Source organism: Schistocerca americana, chromosome 1 (genome assembly GCF_021461395.2).
Source record: "Schistocerca americana isolate TAMUIC-IGC-003095 chromosome 1, iqSchAmer2.1, whole genome shotgun sequence".
NCBI lineage: Eukaryota > Metazoa > Arthropoda > Insecta > Orthoptera > Acrididae > Schistocerca > Schistocerca americana.
This window is the reverse complement of record NC_060119.1, coordinates 776,913,209-776,932,388: the sequence shown is the minus strand read 5'-3', so window position 1 is coordinate 776,932,388 and position 19,180 is coordinate 776,913,209. Positions and strand designations below refer to the sequence as shown.

At 40.0% G+C, this 19,180-nt stretch overlaps 1 protein-coding gene across 1 annotated transcript in view; it reads left to right on the top strand.

The window, feature by feature from the left end:
• The first annotated feature begins 314 nt into the window (after positions 1-314).
• Positions 315-19,180, top strand: part of LOC124612249 (methyltransferase-like protein 17, mitochondrial) — a 117,763-nt gene continuing 98,897 nt past the window's right edge. Inside the window, exons 1-3 of the mRNA XM_047140329.1 lie at positions 315-474; positions 11,680-11,839; positions 17,561-17,692. Of these exons, the coding sequence (XP_046996285.1) occupies positions 424-474; positions 11,680-11,839; positions 17,561-17,692 (343 nt within the window). The 5' untranslated portion in view covers positions 315-423. The remainder of the gene's footprint in view (positions 475-11,679; positions 11,840-17,560; positions 17,693-19,180) is intronic.

The window sequence follows — 19,180 nt, the reverse complement described above, 5'->3', positions numbered from 1 at the left end:
GCATTAAGCCCCAGATATTTGGTTTAATGGTCAAGTACTTCACTAAAGCACCTTGCGCGATTGACATAATGAGATAAACATACTCCAAAAATCGCTTGGTGGTGAAGAGCTGATTACCTCTCATGAGATTCGCGTAAGTAGCGATGATAGAGTGGGCTCATTGTCTCGAGGGTTAAAAAACTCAGTAATAGCTTCCAAAACTGCATTGAAAGTACTGCTTTAGTTCACCTGCTAGAACGGCTAAGGGCTACAGCCGTGTACCATCGCAATAAACTAACCGCAGATACATTTGTCTTCGGTAGTCCGCATTCGCAGCCTGTCTCTCCAGAATGCTGCTGATGCTCAGATGTACATCACAGGTTGTCACTACAGAATTGAAAGTATCTTTGGGTTTGTTAGAGAGTCTGATATTTGTTTACAAACATGAGAATGAAAGCCGATATACCGCAGAAAATTTTGCGCCTGTCACGAAAGGCAAGTTACTTGTTAACCTTAATAGCAGTTGTGTTAAATGAAGGAAAGTAAAATGTTGCATTTTGCTTCATTTATTGTCCTGTAAGTTTATATTAATATGCATTTGGCCGCGCTCATCCGTTCTTCGTAAATCCGCTCCAGACCTTTCAGTTCTTCAGAATGTCTTGATTAACAGTGGTTTTACATTCATACCAATCCGCAGAAATTATCTTTCTTTTCCTGTAAATCTTAAACGCACACTAGGGAGAGTGCTACTGGTTACCATAGTGCACATCAGTTTTACAGCATCTGTTTCATTGTGTGTATTCGATTAGTTATGCAAAATCTGTTGCTTTTGGTAGAGTGTTTAAAGAAATTTCTGTATCACTGATGGCTTTCAAATAATATCGACTATGTGCTGTTCATTAGTTTATGAACGTTGCGACAGTTTCTTCATTTCAATATCCATACTATCTTAGATTTTTATGATCGTTCATACAGTATGCCTTGTATATCCAGTGTGCTACCTAAAGAATGAAAAACAAAAACCATGTGCCACCAACATAAAATGCATGAACTAGTTTTTATAATAAAGTGACCCACCTATCATTTTGGCTGTCTGTGAATCCCATTCTTTAATTATATTTAATTTATGAACCTTGTAATCATTTTCTTGATAGTTGTTTTTGTATAGCTTTAGGTATTTGTGCTGGAATAGTGTTGCACAGAAACTTCTCACTGTGTGTGTGTGTGTGTGTGTGTGTGTGTGTGTGTGTGTGTTTTGCTCACTGAGCAATCCAAGATTTATCTGATTTAAACCAGAAATTGCTCTAACCAAATGTTGGGAGGTTCTAACCCTTTTTATAAAAAATGTTGGTTTTCCATTTTCTTTAATTAGACTTTGTCAATTTTCTGCTTCAAAGCCTACACCATCTGGATCCTTCCTACCAACGCCAACTTTTCTGAATCGCGCCGGTGGTAACTCTCCCTGCAATATATCGTATGTTCACACAACCCACTGGCCTTGCACTGTTCATTAGTGCCTATTCTTCACCCACCTACCCCCGTTCCTTCTTCCACTCTAGCACTACACGACATATTTCATCAGTTCACCCAGTCTCTTTTTACCACTCCTCTACTGTTCTTGTTTTCTGCCCCCCCCCTTTTCACCCCCAACTGCCCCTTTCCTCCCCCCCCCCCCCCCCCAATCTAATCTCCCAACTGCACACAGCTGCCTTACACTGTCTTCACCATGTCCCTGCATCCTCCCACAAGCAGCACTTTCCTGTCCCACACCTGTACCCTGCTAGCATTCACCCTCCACACCTGAGCTTCTTCCTTAGCCCCACCGTGCAGACTGCTTCTCCCATTGTGTGCAGTTCTCCACAGTCTGGCCTCAGTGGCTAGAGACAGTGGTCGTGTGTGTGTGTGTGTGTGTGTGTGTGTGTTTTACTTGCATAATGTGTCGTCTTCTTTAGAAGAAGGCGTTTTGGCTGAAAGGTCACATGTTTTGTACTGTTCTTGTACTTGTCTGAAATTCGGCATCTCCACTATATTGTGAGTAGCAATCTGCCCTTTTCATAGTATTGTTGTTAGTTTCAGTGGTGTGTGTCACGGATTGCAGAGTCTTGTACTGGTATAATGAATTTTTCCAGCAGTGTTTTTGAGTGTTTCATATTGGAGTTTTTCTTTGATCCACAGTGCTTTTTTGGAGGTTCTTGGTTTATTAGTGAGTAATTTTCAATTTAAGTTGTTATTGTTTTCAGTTTTTGGGCTGTTAGTTCGTTGTTTGTAATTTGTTCACTTGTTAAATTGACTTTTGTGCCTTTGTTGTTTGTTTGTAGATGTTGATCTGACTGTGAAATTTAGGACTTGGTCTTTAGATGCTACTCTGGAAGACGATAGAGCTCTTGTCATAAAATTCCTGCAGTTTCTTAGTTTCCTCCATGAATATGTTAGGTACTTCCAGTGTGGGGTGCTGATGAAATTGCCTAGAGTTCCTCATTGAGGAAATGTTTTGAGATCAATTAAGAGAGGTTCCTGGTTTAAGCAGCCTAAGTTGACCTTGTGTAATGTAGTGTTGGTGACTTGCTGTTGGTGCTATTATTATCCTGGTGCATGAGACTGGTGTGAGTAGTAGGTATGTGTTGGACTGGTATTTGTTCTATCGTGAAGAGTGTAGTGAATTTATTAATTGTAGACATTCTTTGGAAGGAGGGGCAGGGGTGTAGAAATAGATACACCTCTGTTAGTAAGGCTAAGCATAGGAGGAGCAGTCATCCTGTTGGGACGTTGGTGTGGGGGCTGTTGCCTCTGGGGGTGGGTGTTATGATGATGTTTTTAGGGTGATGGTCCGTTAGACAAAATGGGTTATGGTGGGGTTAATAGAGCGATATATTGTGGAGGGATCTACCATTACTTGTACTTGTTTTTCTTCTTATGGGAATTTTTATCGCCCTAGGGGTTTTTGGTATTTGAGTGTTAATCATAGTGTAGAATTTAATGATTATTCAAAGGGGGATCTGTTATAGGGAGGGGGAAGAGGTGCACTTTGACTCTGCAGTCTCATCTCATCTTGATGAGTATTGTTGGAGGAAAAGTGTGCCTAATAATTGTTGCTGTTTTAAGTATTTTACGATGTTTGAGGGTAAAATGTATATGCTTAAAGTGGTTAGTTAATGTTTGGGGTGAAGGGGAAGGGGTTGTGTTGTGTTGAATGTGGGAGGAGGAGGAGATTAGTGTTTAACATCCTGTCGACAACGAGGTCATTAGAGATGGAGCACAATCTTGGATTATATAAGGATGCCGAAGGAAATCGGCCGTGACCTTTCAAAGGAACCATCCTGGCATTTTTCTGAAGCAATTTATGGAAATCGCAGAAAACCTAAACCAGGATGGTAAACCTAAATCAGGATGGAAAAAGGCACAGGTGACTCCAGTATACCAGGTCTACTGGTATGAAATGAGCGTTTTTTTATGACAATGAAACAGGAATTTTGAATTGAAAAGTAAAAACATTTTATCCAAAGTCCGTACCATTGCTTTCTATACATTTTGACCACCTTTCTGGTAATTTATGGACACCACGCCAATAGAAATGTTCGTCTTTTGAAGCAAACCAATCAGACACCCAAGTTTCGACTTCTTCGTAGGAATCGAGGTGTTCCTCAGCCAATGCGTGTCCTGTTGATGAAAACAAATGGTAGTCAGAAGGGGCCAAGTCTGGTGAATACAGAGGGTGGGGTAGCAGCTCCCAGCCAAGTATTTTGATTGTATCCTGAACCAGTTTTGCTTTGTGTGCAGATGCATTGTCGTGTAAAAAAATTACTTTGCCATGTCTTCTGGCCCATTCTGGTCTTTTTTCGATCAATACATAATTCAAATTGATCATTTGTTGTCTGTAGCGATTAGTATTCACAGTTTCACCACGTTTTAGAAGCTCATGATACACCACACCTTTCTGATCCCACCAAACACAGAGTATTGTCCTCTTGCCAAATCGATGTGGTTTTGCAGTCGATGTTGATGTTGCCCTGGATTAACCCATGATTTTTTCCGTTTAGGATTCTTAAAATAAATCCATTTTTCATCAGCAGTAACAATTCGATGCAAAATTGATTTTCTTTCATGTCTTTGAAGCAAAATTTGACAAATGGTTTTTCGGTTTTCCTTCTACCTTTCATTCAATTCATGTGGCCCCCATTTTCCACACTTTTGGATCTTTCCCATAGCTTTCAAATGGTCAGAAATTGTTTGTTGTGCAACATTTAGCATTGCTGCCATTTGCTTCTGACTCAAAGTATCATCTTCATCCAATATTGCTTGCAATTCAGCGTCTTCTAACTTTTTTGGTGGTCTTCCACGCTCTTCATTTCTTACATCAAAATCATTATTTCTGAACCATTGAAACCATCTTTTGCCTGTTGCTTCTGAAAGAGCATGATCACCATATGCCTCGACAAGCATTCGATGCGACTCCGCAGCACTTTTTTTCAAATGAAAACAAAAAGTTAGTGCTTTCCGCAAATCATCACTTTCTGGTACAAAATTCGACATTGTTAACACGATTAAAACATATGATGTTGTTTGTTCCATGACTTGATGTATACTAAATATCTTTGACAGGTGTCATACCAACCAAACGAAAAAAAAAAAAATTAAGGCTTGTTCACAACAAATGTTCCCTAACGACACATTTGTATCTTAATGCTCATTTCATACCAGTACACCTGGTACAAGAAGGGTAAAAAATTACAGACCACTATCCATAACTTCGATTTGCTGCAGAATCCTTGAACATATTCACAGTTTGAATATAACAAACTTTCTTGAGACTGAGAAGATTATGTTCATGAATCACCATGGTTCTAAAAGGCATTGCTCATGCAAAACTCAACTTGCACTTTTCTCACATGATATACTGCGAACTATGGGTGAACGGCAACTGGCATCCATTTTTCTAAATTTCCAGAAAACATTTGATACAGTATGAGATTTTCACTCTGTAGTGGTGTGTGCACTGATATTGAACTTCCGGGCAGATTAAAGCTGTGTGCCTGACCAAGACTCGAACTCGGGATCTTTGCTTTCTGCGGGCAAGTGCCCTACCAGCTGAGCTACCCAAGCATGACTCACAACCCATCCTCAGAGCTTCAATTCTGCCAGTACCTTGTCCCCTACCTTTCTAACTTCACAGAAGCTCTTCTGTGAACCTTACAGAACTAACACTCGTGGAAGAAAGGATATTGTGGAGACATGGCTTAGCCACAGCCTGGGGGATGTTTCCTGAATTAGAATTTCACTCTGCAATGGAGTGTATGCTGATATGAAACTTCCTGGACAGTTAAAACTGTGTGCTGGACCGAGGCTCGAACTCAGGACCTTTGCCTTTCGCAGGCAAGTACTCTACCAGGTTCGCTGATGAACTTCTGTGAAATTTGGAAGGTAGGAGACATGGTACTGGCAGAATTGAAGCTGTGAGGACAGGTTGTGAGTCATGCTTGGGTAGCTCAGTTGGTAGAGCACTTGCCCGCGAAAGATAAAGGTCCCGAGTTCGAGTCTCGATCCGGCACACAGTTTTAATCTGCCAGGAAGTTTCATTTTATATGATGCCCCATTGTAGGCCGTTAATGAAGGTACGAGCATATGAAATAAGTTCATAGGTATGTGTGTGGATCGAAGACTTGTTAAGAATAGAAACCAGTATGTTGTCCTTGATGGAGAGTGTTCATGAGAGATGAGGATATCGTCAGGAGTGCTCCAGGGAAGTGTTTAGGACCCCTATTGCTCTCTAACATAAATGATTTGGTGGGCAGCAATCTGTGGTTGTTTGCGGATGGTGCTGTGGTGTACAGTAAGGTATCAAAGTTGAGTGACTGTAGGAGGATACAAGATGACAGACAAATTTTCCAATTGGCGTGATGAATGGTAGCTAGCCCTGAATGTGGGAAAATGTAAGTCAGTGCTGAAGAATAGGAAGAACAAACCTGTAATATTCGGATACAGTATTACTAGTGGTCCGCATGACACAGCCAAGTCATTTAAATATGTGGGCATAACATTGTAAAGCAATTTAAGATGGACTGGGCATGTGAGAACTGTGGTAGGGAAGGCGCATGGTTGACTTCAGTTTATTGGGAGAATTTTAGGAAAGAGTGGTTCATCTATAAAGGAGATCACATATAGGATGTTGGTGGGACTTATTCTTGAGCACTGTTTGAGTGTTTGGGATCTTTGCCAGGTTGGATTGAAGGAAGACATGGAAGCAATTCAGAGGTGGGCTGCTAGATTTGTTACCGGTAGGTTTGAACATCACGTGTTACGGAGATGCTTTGGGAACTCAAATGGGAACCCTGGAGGTAAGGCGAAGTTCTTTTCAAGAAACACTGTTGAGAAAATTTAGAGAACCAGCATTTGAAGCTGACTTCTGAACTGTTCTACTGTCGCAACATACATAGCGTTTCAGGACTGTGAAGGTAAGATAAGAAATATTAGGGCTAATACATAGGCTTGTAGACAATCGTTTTTCCCTAGCTCAATTTGTGAGTGGAACAAGAAAAGAAATGACTAGTATTGGTACAGAGTACCCTCTGCCACCCAACATATGGTGGCTTGCGGAGTATCTATGTAGATATAGACGAGCTATCATCCTCCTGAATGCAAGTCCAGTGTGTTAACTTCTGTGCCACCTTGCTTGGTCCATGTTGAATGTGGTTTGGGGTTTTGTAGGAGGAAGAGAGTTTTTTTTGGGGGGTGGGGGAGGGGGGGATTAGGATGGTGTGTTTGTGTTTTGTTTTTTGGTTTTTGTGTTCTGAAGTTGTGGATGTCTAGGAAGAATTCTTGTAGATTGTCCATGAATTTGTTGGCATAGGATTGTGTCATGTGGGTGCCCATTGTCATAACATGGATTTGTTTATAGGTGGTCCCTTCAAAGGTTAAGTAATTTTGGGTGAGGGTATAGTTAGTCATGGTGAACAGAAGGTATGTATAGGTTTGGAATCAGTTAGGCATTAGGAATCCTTCCTAACCATTCAGAATCCCAAACCCCTCACCTGGTTCAGATACATTGACGACATCTTATATTGATCTTCACCTCAGAAATAGCCACATCAGTACCTCCATCCATATCAAATCTACTAACCACCAGCAATACCTCTAATTTGACAGCTGCCACCCATACCAAGAAGTCCCTTCCATACAGACAAGCCTTCCATGGCCTCTGCGTGTATAATGATGAGCAGCCTCTCTACAAATATAGCAAGAGGATTACTGAGGCCTTCACAGACTGAAATTACCCTCCAAACTTGTACAAAAACAGATCTCCTGTGCCTCATCTCTCCAGTCTCCCACCATCTCCCAGAGTGCCCCTGTCTGGCCACAAAGGAACATTCCCATTGTAACTCAGTACCATCCAATGGAATCACATTCCCTGCCAAGGTTTTGACTTCCTGTCACAGTACCCTGGAATGAAGAATATCCTACCTACTATACTTCCCACCCCACTCACAGAGGTATACCACAGCCCACCAAACCTACGCAATATCCTCATCCATCCCTACTTTACCCCTGCTCCCAACCCCTTACCTGATGGCTCATATCCCTGTAATAGACCTGTCCTATACATTCTCCCACCACCACTACCACTACCACCACCACCACCACGTATACCATTCAGGTCACTAGCATCACCTACCCCATCAAAGGCAGGGCTACCTGTAAAAGCAATTATGTGATGTAGAAGTTAAACTGCAACTGCTGTGCTGCATTCTATGTGGGCTTGACAACCAGCAAGTTGTCTATCTGCATTAGTGGCCACCCACAAGCTATGCCCAAAGAGACAGCTGGTCCCCTCAGTTGCCGAGCATGCCACTCAACACAGTGTTCTTCACTTCAGTGACTGCTTCAAAGCCTGCACCATCTGGATCCTTCCTACCAACACCAACTTTTCTGAATCGTGCTGGTGGGAACTCTCCCTGCAATACATCCTATGTTCACACAACCCTTTGGCCTTGCACTGTTCATTAGTGCCTATTCTTCACCCACCTACCCCCGTTCCCTCTTCCACTCCAGCACTACACGACCTTCTATTTCATCAGTTCACCCAGTCTCTTTTTACCATTCCTCTACTGCTCTTGTTTTCTGCCCCCCCTCCCCCCCCCCCCCCCCCCCCCCACCATTTCACCCCCAACTGCCCCTTTCCTCCTCCCCAATCTAATCTCCCAACTGCACACAGCTGCCCTACACTGTCTCCACCATGTCCCTGCATCCTCCCACAAGCAGCACTTTCCTGTCCCACACCTGTACCCTGCTAGCACTCACCCTTCACACCCGAGCTTCTTCCTTAGCCCCACTGTGCAGACTGCTTATCCCATTGTCTGCAGTTCCCCACAGTCGGGCCTCAGTGGCTAGAGACAGTGGCCGTGTGTGTGTGTGTGTGTGTGTGTGTGTGTGTGTGTGTGTGTGTGTGTTTTACTTGCATAATGTGTCGTCTTCTTTAGAAGAAGGCATTTTGGCTGAAAGGTCACATGTTTTGTACTGTTCTTGTTGTACCGGTTCTGCAATTCAACATCTCCACTATATTGTGAGTAGCAATCTGCCCTTTTCAAAGTGTTGTTGTTATCCCGTCCTAGATTTTCCATGGTGTGATAATGTTATTATGTAGTGCACAGTCCAATTCTTTTTATCTCTTTGAAATCTTTCCATTTGTATTTTACACTATCACTTAGCTATATGGATTGATAAACTCTTATTGTGAGGCCTGGGTCAGCTTGTGTGTGTGCCCATCACTTTGGACAGACCCATGACGGGCTTAGTTGACAGCAATATTTTGTTCCAACCACCACTTCATTTCTGCTCTGCACTGTGCCTAGCTGTCAGATGGTTATGTATGCTCCCAGTTCCCCCTTTTAGATGGACAGATCACAACCATACACAAGCGTGCTCACGAATAAGCCAGAGAGCTGTGATCTTGCACATTATTAATAACAGTTTAGAGGTAGGACATAGTATATACATGTTAATCATGTACAGAAGTAAGCAATTATGAAGTTACAAAATACATTTATGATCCTATTCTTTTCTGAAATTTACATAGAGAATATCAAGCAAACTTCAGTGGCTAATCATCTCCACTTCTGGAGCAGTAAGTAAGCGTGCCTTCGAATTAACTTAGAATCTGAGTTGGGTTTTCAATAGGACTACTAATCATTTCTGGCTGCCAAAAGGTTTGCCAGTGTTAATTATGTTGAACTGCAATGCCTGTGGCTAGTTGGTTGAAGAGATGCACATCATTGTGATGGGTACAACATGTAGGCCTCTTCTTCCTTGTATCAATGCTGATTAGTGGAACTTAATGTGCACACCAACCTAACTCCGATTAATATGCTTTGTCTCACACCATACAAGGTCTTTTACATAGTTTCTCTGTCGTCACTTTGCCAACCCAGTCTATGATGAAGTCATTGAACCAGCCTGATTTCTGTTCTCGTATGATAGGTAGTAAGAAAGTTTCAATTATCACTGCGAGAAGTTAAGCTATCTAATTAATACTTTGCTTCTTGGTGTGTACATATCTGCAGTACTGGTATAACATTGAAAACCCCATGTCATTGTAAGTCATTGTAAGGAATGGAAGCAAAATTGTGCATCACATCTGTCCTTTATCAGTAGATTGTGCCATTTCCTTTTGGCTCCTTTAGCAGTGTCCTATATCTCTGTGGAATGGAGTTTTGAGTGTGTACGAGGATGACAGACATGTACCTTCACACAAACAAAAAATTAATTACGCAATTTTTTTTTAGATGATGATAAAACTTTACGACTCCTCATTGTATGTTTGGTTGCCTATTTTGGTTGCCATGTGCGGTGGTATCCTCCCTGACTCCTCTAGGCCACTGATGCATCTGCTGGAGCTTGCTTCATCTCAGTAATCATCAGTAGTGTAGGGAGAAAGCACTGTGAGTGTTAATCTCCAGGTCATTTCACATGTTGGTAATGACATGGTTGAACAAACATTTCTGCAAATATTATGCAGTTAACAAAATACAAGTGGGAGAAATGACTCACAATAGACTATTTTACAGCATGTGAATGTGCTTTGGAAATGGTATTTTGTAAATCTCCTCTTACACAATAATAATAGTTTATCAGTGTATTGTTTTAAATTGTTGTGTATTACATTGTAACAGTAAGTGCTTTACTTAAAACGCTACATCAATACTTTAGCTATGCACTCTTTTAACATTGTTGTATGAGTGTTCCTTGTGACAAAATCATACCTTCTAATCTTTTACCTTGCCAGCAACTTTTTTTTTTTTTGCTTGAACAAACTACTATTCACTGTTGGCAGAAGACGCAAAGTGTCAGAGACTACTATTTTCCCTTAAAAGAGGGAGGGGGGCAGAGAGAGAGAGAGGGGGGGGGGGGGGGGAGGGGGCAGGTAGGCTGGCTGGCTGGTTGGCTTTATTTTAAAGTATCTTAGATTTTGCTGTGTATACCAAGTATTTAAGTTCAGTAAAAACTTAAGTTATTTTGGTTTGTCTTGGATGACTCACAGCTGTACAGGACATAAAATAAAAAATTCCATGGGAAAATTAATTTTCCAGTTTATAAATCATAACCAGGGCCCTAGAATTCACATCTGACTTCACTGAATAAAGTTTCACTGCTACTGGCAACACTTTCAAATCCAAAGACTACCAAATGATAAAAAGCCTGCATTATGTACAAAGTTGTTGAAAACAAAATGAGAGTACTTTCATTTCAATTCACTTTGTAAAAGTAATCCATTCTCCTCCGAATTAAAAACACAATATATATTGTATGAGTAATATGATAAGTATTGCACCTTGTAGTATTAGATACCCTAACAGTTTTTAAGAATATAATTGATAACTGCTGTAGTCCAACATGGCACCACTATAAGTACATCAGTGCTGAAAAAATACAATGCAGTGACTGACTATTGCCATTGTAATATTGTCTTCCTTTTTTGTAACAAAGGCAGTTTGTGCATGATGTACCTCTTAGACCTCTGTTGCATGCCTCTGCTGCATTCACATTGGTCTCCCATATATTGGATTCTCCAGAACTTGAAGTTGGGAAGCTGGGTGGTGGCTCAGACATTTGTAGGTGTGAACATGAAACATTGTTTTCCAAAGTTATTAATAAAAGGATTTTTCCCGACTTTTTGCCCTTCAGTCATCACTCAGCAACAGTTTAAAAATTCATCATTCTCTCCTTACACCTGGAATTAATATTTTAATGGGGAATAAAAAAGATGTATGTAATTGGACCATTTCAAGTTGCCAAGTAAAAACTTCTTGTGTGTAACGAGATGGGGGCAGCAACGTGCTAAGAGGGAGTTATAATGTGCCTGCAGTGAGCAGCTACATTCCAGAAGCATAGCTGCAGAGTAAATATGTGCTTAGTTGCCATGTTTGTTATTTTTCTTGTTGCATCTTATGTTTCAGGTTAACGTAAAACAATGTTGGACACATTTTCATAAGTAAGATGTGCTACTCTCACGCAGTGTTAGATAATTTGTATATTTCTGTATTTGTAGTACAGCTGTTACGTATTGGACTAATTTATTTTGAAGCATTATGTCAGTCAGATTATGTGGATGCATGTTTTTGAGTTGGTTAATAAATAGTCACCTGAATTTTGTATAAAGAAAACATCATGCTGGATATGTTTGTATTTGGAATGTTTATTTAATTCTTTCAGTTTGCCACTAATCCAAGACCAGTTGTCACTTTAGAACAAAGTGTGTCAGAAGCTATCGAGAACAAAGAGATTAAACCCCGACATCATCCAGGCATTTTGAAGCTAGGTCCTGTGCAATTACCAGAGCAAATACAGAGGGCTGTACAAGTTGCAGTTCAAGGTTTGTATTCATTGTGTGACAGAAAATGTTTGTAGTGAAGTACAGCAGGATAAATTGATTCATTTCATGTGAAATGCAGTACTGCTTGGACAGAGATACACCAAAATATTGTGTGTGTGTGTGTGTGTGTGTGTGTGTGTGTGTGTGTGTGGGGGGGGGGGGGGGGGTGAATAGTTACCATGAAAGAAAGATAGAGATTGGGGGTGGGGGTGGTAAGAAGAGCCAAAATTGCAAAGAAATATGCTTAGTACAGGGCAAAACTAAGTTATATGAGGGAAAAATGGTGAACAGAGCCATTATTGCGAAAAAAATTAATTCTATACGAGATAAAACTAGTTTTAAAAGATCTTGTCCATCCCAAATAAGGGGCAATTTGTCACAATCTTGTGAACACATTCCTGGCAGAGCATAGAACAATCATATGGAATGGTCTCCATATCCTCCATATTTCAGCTGCATTAAGAATGCATGAGCCATGCTACAATGAGTGGTTGGCAATCATTCGGTTCCACTAGAGACCATACAGGCGATCACAGAAGCCACTGTTGAGGAATTTGAAAATATCTCACAGGCTTATGTGGACAGTTGGGTAATGAGTATGTTTAACTGCATTAAAAGTGTCTGCAATTATGAGCAGGACCAATTGGTTCATAAACATTGTGTTACGCAAGATGACAGTGTGGAAGAAACTGTAATGTTTTGCAGTGGGATGTTTTGTAAGGTTTAGTTTTAGGTTTTTTTTTTTTTTTTTGTTTTTTTGTTTTTTTTTTGTTTTTTTTTTTTTCAAATGTAAATTCATCAATCTTCTTTGTTTTTGTTTTCTTGTGAGTGTACCTGACGGAACAAAATCAGCTATGTTTTCTGTTATGTCTAGTATTGACAATAAAGCAACATTTATTTTGACCATTATATTTACAGAAACAATCCTCATGCTTGGAAATCACTGTATCTTATTAATGATAATATGATATATTGTTTTGTCTACAAAACTCTTTCCTGCCCATTATTGGTTTCCACAACCATGGAGCCACTACTCCTCACTCAAGTTACTCCTCAGTTGGTCTCATACGCTGTGTGCACACTATTGCTGTCCTCCCACCAGGGAGAAATCCCTGCTAGTCCTCAGCACAGCAGTCAGATGCACTGACTATTCAGCTATGAAGGAGACAAAGAATGAAATGTTAATGTTAAATGTGTTCTATGAACAGGAAATGTATTGCACTGTACAAGCCATAGGCAAGCCTGTCTGGTCAGCTTCATTGGCAAGCTGAATTCAGCCCACTGCAACAGAGGTGGTGTGCTAGCAGTCCAGCTCTCCCCCCTCCCTCCCTAGTCCCCCTCCCCGAGCTCACTAGCCCATTGTGCTGTGCACCTTGCTATACCGTATTTATCAATCCAGTGTGTTTCATGTGCTGTGGCATACCTCTTATCTGTTGGCAACATCCTAAAACTTATAGGGCGAAGATGTGAGTCTTTGATGTTGTGTACTTTGTTAATACTACCATGTGTCAATGGATTCTTACATTGGGATTATCAGTGATTCCTCCCTACAGGAATGCGTTTCCTTCAATTTTGTTAACATATGATCAGGGTGTATACGACCCGGTACAACTGAGAAATCTGGGGGAAAACCAGGAATTTCTTCATCTGGGAGAAAACTGGAAAAAATCTGGGAATTTTTCAGAATTCCGGGAATTTTTCACTGTTTTACTTTTCAATTAAATTTTTGAAGTTTTGACTGGCAAGTATTGATACTCTAGCAAAGAATGCTACTGTATCCTGCTACTGGAGAATAATACTGCAGAAATAAAATATAAATGAGAGGAAAAAATAGAACTTTAGTTGCAAAGGAAAAGTGTCATTTATAACAACAAAACACTGTGCATGCACAAGCGTACACAAATAGCAAAAATATGTCAAAGGCCTTAGGGTGAAGACTATGTAATACCTCGTAACAATAAACTGCTTTCTGTGAGCGTGACGTCGCAACTGTTTACATTGGGTTTGTTTGAGCAGTTGCCAGTGGGCTCATGTGCATGTGCAGTAGACTCGCATATGAGCAGTACCTCCTCCCACTTCCGGCTACTTGAATTGTGGCTGTTAGCTGTATCAGCAGCAACAGCCAGATGCTACCGAGAAAAATTTTCTCGCGCATCGCAGCTGCCAGATACGCACATGCAAATAGTTGAGTTGTAGTGGGGAGGGGGGGTAGTCTCCACGTGACCCATGTTTGCTTTAACTTATTTCGCTGTTTCTTCTTTGTTTACAGCTCCCACGTCAAACAAAAACAAAACGGATTTCTGTGGCCAGAAGCTATCAAGTGAATTAAAATACATTCACATAATTATGGAAGGCAAAAATATATTATTAGTTCCAGTTTTTTGATTTGATTTTATTTCCAAGTTTTTGGCTGTCAAGCATTAATTGTGAGGAAATCAATTTATTTGAAGCAAAGTATTTAATTCTACAGTATTGGCTAGATCCAGTTGTTTGCTGAATTTCAAGTGCATGTTTTCATCTGCTACCATGTATGGCATTATGCCATCATAAAGAACCAAACATGAGATAGTTCAGTACTGGTACTCCAAGAAAATTTACATCCCAAAAACCACACTGAAAAGCTTAATATCAGGTAGGACCTACTTCATTGTGAATCTAGATAAACCAAAGTGCACTTCAAGCCGAATTATGTATTTTAGTATGGTTTATGAAATTCCAATGCTCTTGGAGTATCCTCTGATGTCCTGTTTCTTTTAGGACGTGATGTTGATCTCTTAATGCTGTATACATATGAACATGCTGGCTTCCCACATCACTGCAACTATGCTTGCACAATAATGCCTGTTTTCTGGAGCTCTCTGGCAACTGCTAAAACGAACCTATTCCTAACAGTCTCAGGATAGTACTGTGAATGGTGGTTTGAGAAGTGTTACTTTCAAAGTAAATTTCCTTTAACGCAAGATGAATTATGTTACGTGCGAGAAAGTGGGATGAATTTCTTAAATCACAGAGCATTTGACTCTCATTTAGAACTGAACACTTTTAGGACCAGCCACAGAATTTTGAGCCCAGAAGACCACACATTTATGTCATTATTTTAAATTTACTGTCACATTTGTGTGATGTATCTTAAAGTATAACACACGCAAAAAAAGATCAATATTACATATGAGAGCTTAGTTTCTCTTGTAGCTTATTAATCTTCGAGACCGATATTATATGTGAAAGCTCAGAGTTTCTTGTAGCTTCACTATATGTATTAATATAAACCATTAACTTTTCCTCTTTGTGTGTTTGCGCTATGTAACAGTGATCTTGCTATTGGCTGACTGCAACATCTGTCCTATGCTCTGAATATCTGCTGTTATCGGCTGGCGAGACCATGTGGCGTGAGATTTGATTGGTTTAGAAAAGGACATAGCAATCTCAATTTCAACGCTCTGTAAACTAATGTGCTGTGTTTGGTCCAGTTCGAATTTATACTTTTGTAACATGAAAATATGCAGCATCATGTTGCTGTACATCAAAGGTCTTCCAAAAACTTCTCTCCTTTTTTTTTACCAGAGGTCTTTCCAAAACTTCTCTCCCCCCCCCACCACCACTCCCGCTAAAGCACCGAGAAGTTCTATGCCAGTGTATAAAACGTTAACTATTCAAAGATTGATAAGTTTTACAGTTCTGAGGGAAAATCTATGGCAAACCTACTGTCACTTAGCACAGAAAAAGTGTATTTTCGCCCAGGAAAAAGTATATTTTTTAACCGGGATACCTGTGAAAAAATTCGGAAATTTTTTTTCCTTTTCCGCATGTACACTGTAGTGATTGATTTGCATTATTTGGGATTTAATAAGTATAATTAAAAGACTTTATCCATAGTAAACCAAATAACTAATCCGACAGTGTGGGAAAGTTATGTGCGAGCAAGACTGCACTTAGCAGCACAGTCGTTTGAGCCAGCTGGGCTGATGTGTAAACCACTTGGGCTAGGAAGGCTGAAAGTTGCACTGAGTGTGACTTTTTATCAGGACAGAAATTAATAATAACTATAAGCAGTTCAGACAAGAGGAGAATAGAAGCTTTTGAAATGTGCTGCAGAAGAGTGCTGAAGATTAGATGGGTAGATTGAATAATAACTAATAAGGAAATACTGAATTGGGCTGGGGAAAAAAGATAGCTATAACACAACTTGAATAAAGGAAGGTATTGCTTGATAGGACGTGTCCCAGGGCGTCAAGAAATCATCAGTTTGGTAATAGAGGAAACTGTGCAGCATAAAAACTGTGGAGGGAGACCTAGGCATGAATATATTATGCAGGTTCAAATGGAAATATGTTGCAGTAGTTATTCAGAGATGAAGAGGGTTTGCACAGAATAGACTAGTGCGGAGAGTTGCATCACATCAGTCTTTGGACTGTAGACCACGACACCATGATAAAATTAAAACTATACAGGTCATAGTGGAAAGAGAGAGAGGATGGCAAGTCAGGTTTTCATGATAGTATCACAATTAAACTGAGTGCCTAAACTGTGTTCACAAATTAATAGTGCTTGTAATAATCATTTTATTAATCTTGTGGAAAAGATAGGTCCAAATACTTTAATTGAAGAAACAAAAGGACATGTTAATATAGAAATATTGCTAACCCCCTTTCCTGAAATTGATAGAACTATGAAAGTTCTCAAAAACAAAAGCTTCCTTGGTGGTAAGAGTTTCACAATTATGGAGAGTTCTTGATAAGTTGTACTTATGGTGATTCATAGTATATAATGTTTACTCTTACTGTTTCCTTGTTTCCATCTATTGATGATAATCACCAACAGAGATAAAACCGAAAACATGAAATCAGTGTTTGATGATTTTATGTTGACACTGTGGTTACTTGACATTTCATATTCCCATTTTTGTCACAGTGGTATAAAGTAATTTGGTTGGTGAAATCTCTGTCAAGTGATGCAATAGGAATTGATTAAGAAATTATTCTCATCACCACTGGAAACTCGACAAGATAACACTAAAGTGGAGAATTATATTACCACTGAGCTTACATAACAAGGGGAAAAAAGGCAGGAAAATGAGTTGAGAGGGATTGTAATAAATTATTGAGATCTTGCCAGTGGCCATGTATAAACATTTTGCATCAAGTGAAAATGACACAAAAACATTGAATAACACTTTCAGCATGGAATAATGTTGTTGTGACAAATGAGAAGGATGTCCATCCATTGTATGGTATGGTGCACATAGTAAATCGCTTTTACCTCTTGAGTGACGCCACACTATAACAGAGATGAGACTCTTGTCTGGAAGGAACTGACTTCAGATGCTGAAGCAATCATTGTGTCAGGCTATTTGGAACTTACTTACATTGCATGAAGTTTAGATTTGTGTGTTAACTTCCTTTTTGGTGCTCAGTTGGTGCCTTGTTCTTTTTAATTCCTTTATAAGTAGGATTGTGCAACTCCAGGTTTTTCTTCCGGGTTTCATTTCTTCCTTCTTATCTTTATCCGCAGGAGAGGGTTATATAAATGCAGAGTACAAGGTTGTATCATATTTTGATATGCTGTTTATGATCATACAATGTCAATGAATCCTTCAGCGAAGTGTGGCATATTATAAATTTTCTTTTTTATCTATTGCAGTGTGTAACTTTCGTTTTTGTTCTTCAGAGCAGCATATGATGTAGAATATGAGAAAATAAGATAATACTTTCATATTTTCAGAACATTCGTTGAAAACCCTATGTGAGCAGGCAGAGGCGCTGAACAATTACCTGAAAGGAAGACGACCACCTCCTGATGCTGAAGAAATTAAATCCAAGACAGCATTAGCTGAGAGCATTGTGCAAAATAAATGTAAGGTGACATGGAGCTGCATTAATTTTGTACTGGTATAATTTCTGTTCAAATGAAGGCATACTGTATACTTTTCCTTAAAGTCTAGTAGGTGTTAGCTTTGTGTGTGTGTGTGTGTGTGTGTGTGTGTGTGTGTGTGTGTGTGTGTTTTTTCCCCTCATAAATACAGATTGCATGAATAACAAGTTACCACCCACAAAAGAATAAAGTGGTCTTGAAGTAACAAATTTTTGCTAGTGGGACATCCACAGCTGTTAAATGTAATGCTCATCATTAAAATGTCTGATACAGATATATGGTTATTTATTGAATGAAGCCTTTGCACTGTCAGGGTTCAATGACTCAGTCTCATCTTCAAGTGCATCTATAAATAGTAGTTCAGAGAATCCATGTCAAAGGTAACTTGGTAAGCCATGTATGGCAGATGTGTTGCCTTACTAGCTATCTATGACGTGGATGCCTTGACCTACAATTTATAGGTACAGCTGAAGATGGGGCTGAGTCACTGAAACCTGCTAGTGTAAAGACTTGTCAATAATTGTAAATTGTGTTTTAATCATGAACATTTCTTTTAAAGTGTTCATTGTATTGCTGTCAAAAATTTAGGTAGATTATACAGTACATAGACTGACAGAAGAAAAAAATTGCAACACCAAGAAAGAGTTGTGCAACATAGACAAAAGTTGGTAGGTTCGTTTCTACATCTGAAAGATGATTTCTATTCAGATTTTGCACCAGTCGCATAAGAGTGGTGCAAGTAGCACCACTATGAGGATGTGTATCAGGTTTGCTTTAAATACATGATGTAACAGTGTTGAGTGTTGGTTACCTCTGAGATTGGATGTGGTGTGTTGATGTTCATCAAGAATGCCCTTTAAGGTGGCAAAGACACCATTATCGACACCTCATTGAGTTTGAACAATGTTGTGTAATAGGGCTACGAGAAGCTGGACTTTCTTCCTGTGATATTGGAGAAACACTTAGCAGGGATGTAGCCACTGTGCATAATTGCTGGCAGTGGTGGTTATGAAAATGTGTAGTTGCAAGAAGACCGGGCTCTGGACTGCCATGTGACACTACTAAGAGGGGAGACCATTGTGTTTATCATATGGCTCTGTCATACTGTATCTGCAGCAGCAATTTGATCAGCAGTGAGCACCACAGTGACACAAAAAACTGTTACAAGCCAGTTACTTCAAGCACAGCTCCAAGCCGGACCCCTGTAGGGCACATTCGACTGACCCCAAACCACCGCCATTTGCTACTTCAGTGGTGTCAAGTGAGAGCTCATTGGAGGGCAGGGTGAGATGTGTTGTGTTTTCTGATGGAAGCTGATTCTGTCTTGGTACCAGTGATGGCCAAATGTTGGTTGGGAGGAGGCTAGTTAAGGATTTGACTTCAACCTGTCTGCATGCTGGACAGACGAAATCTACTCCTGGAATTATGGTCTGGGATGTGATCTTTTTGACAGCAGGATCACTCTTGCAG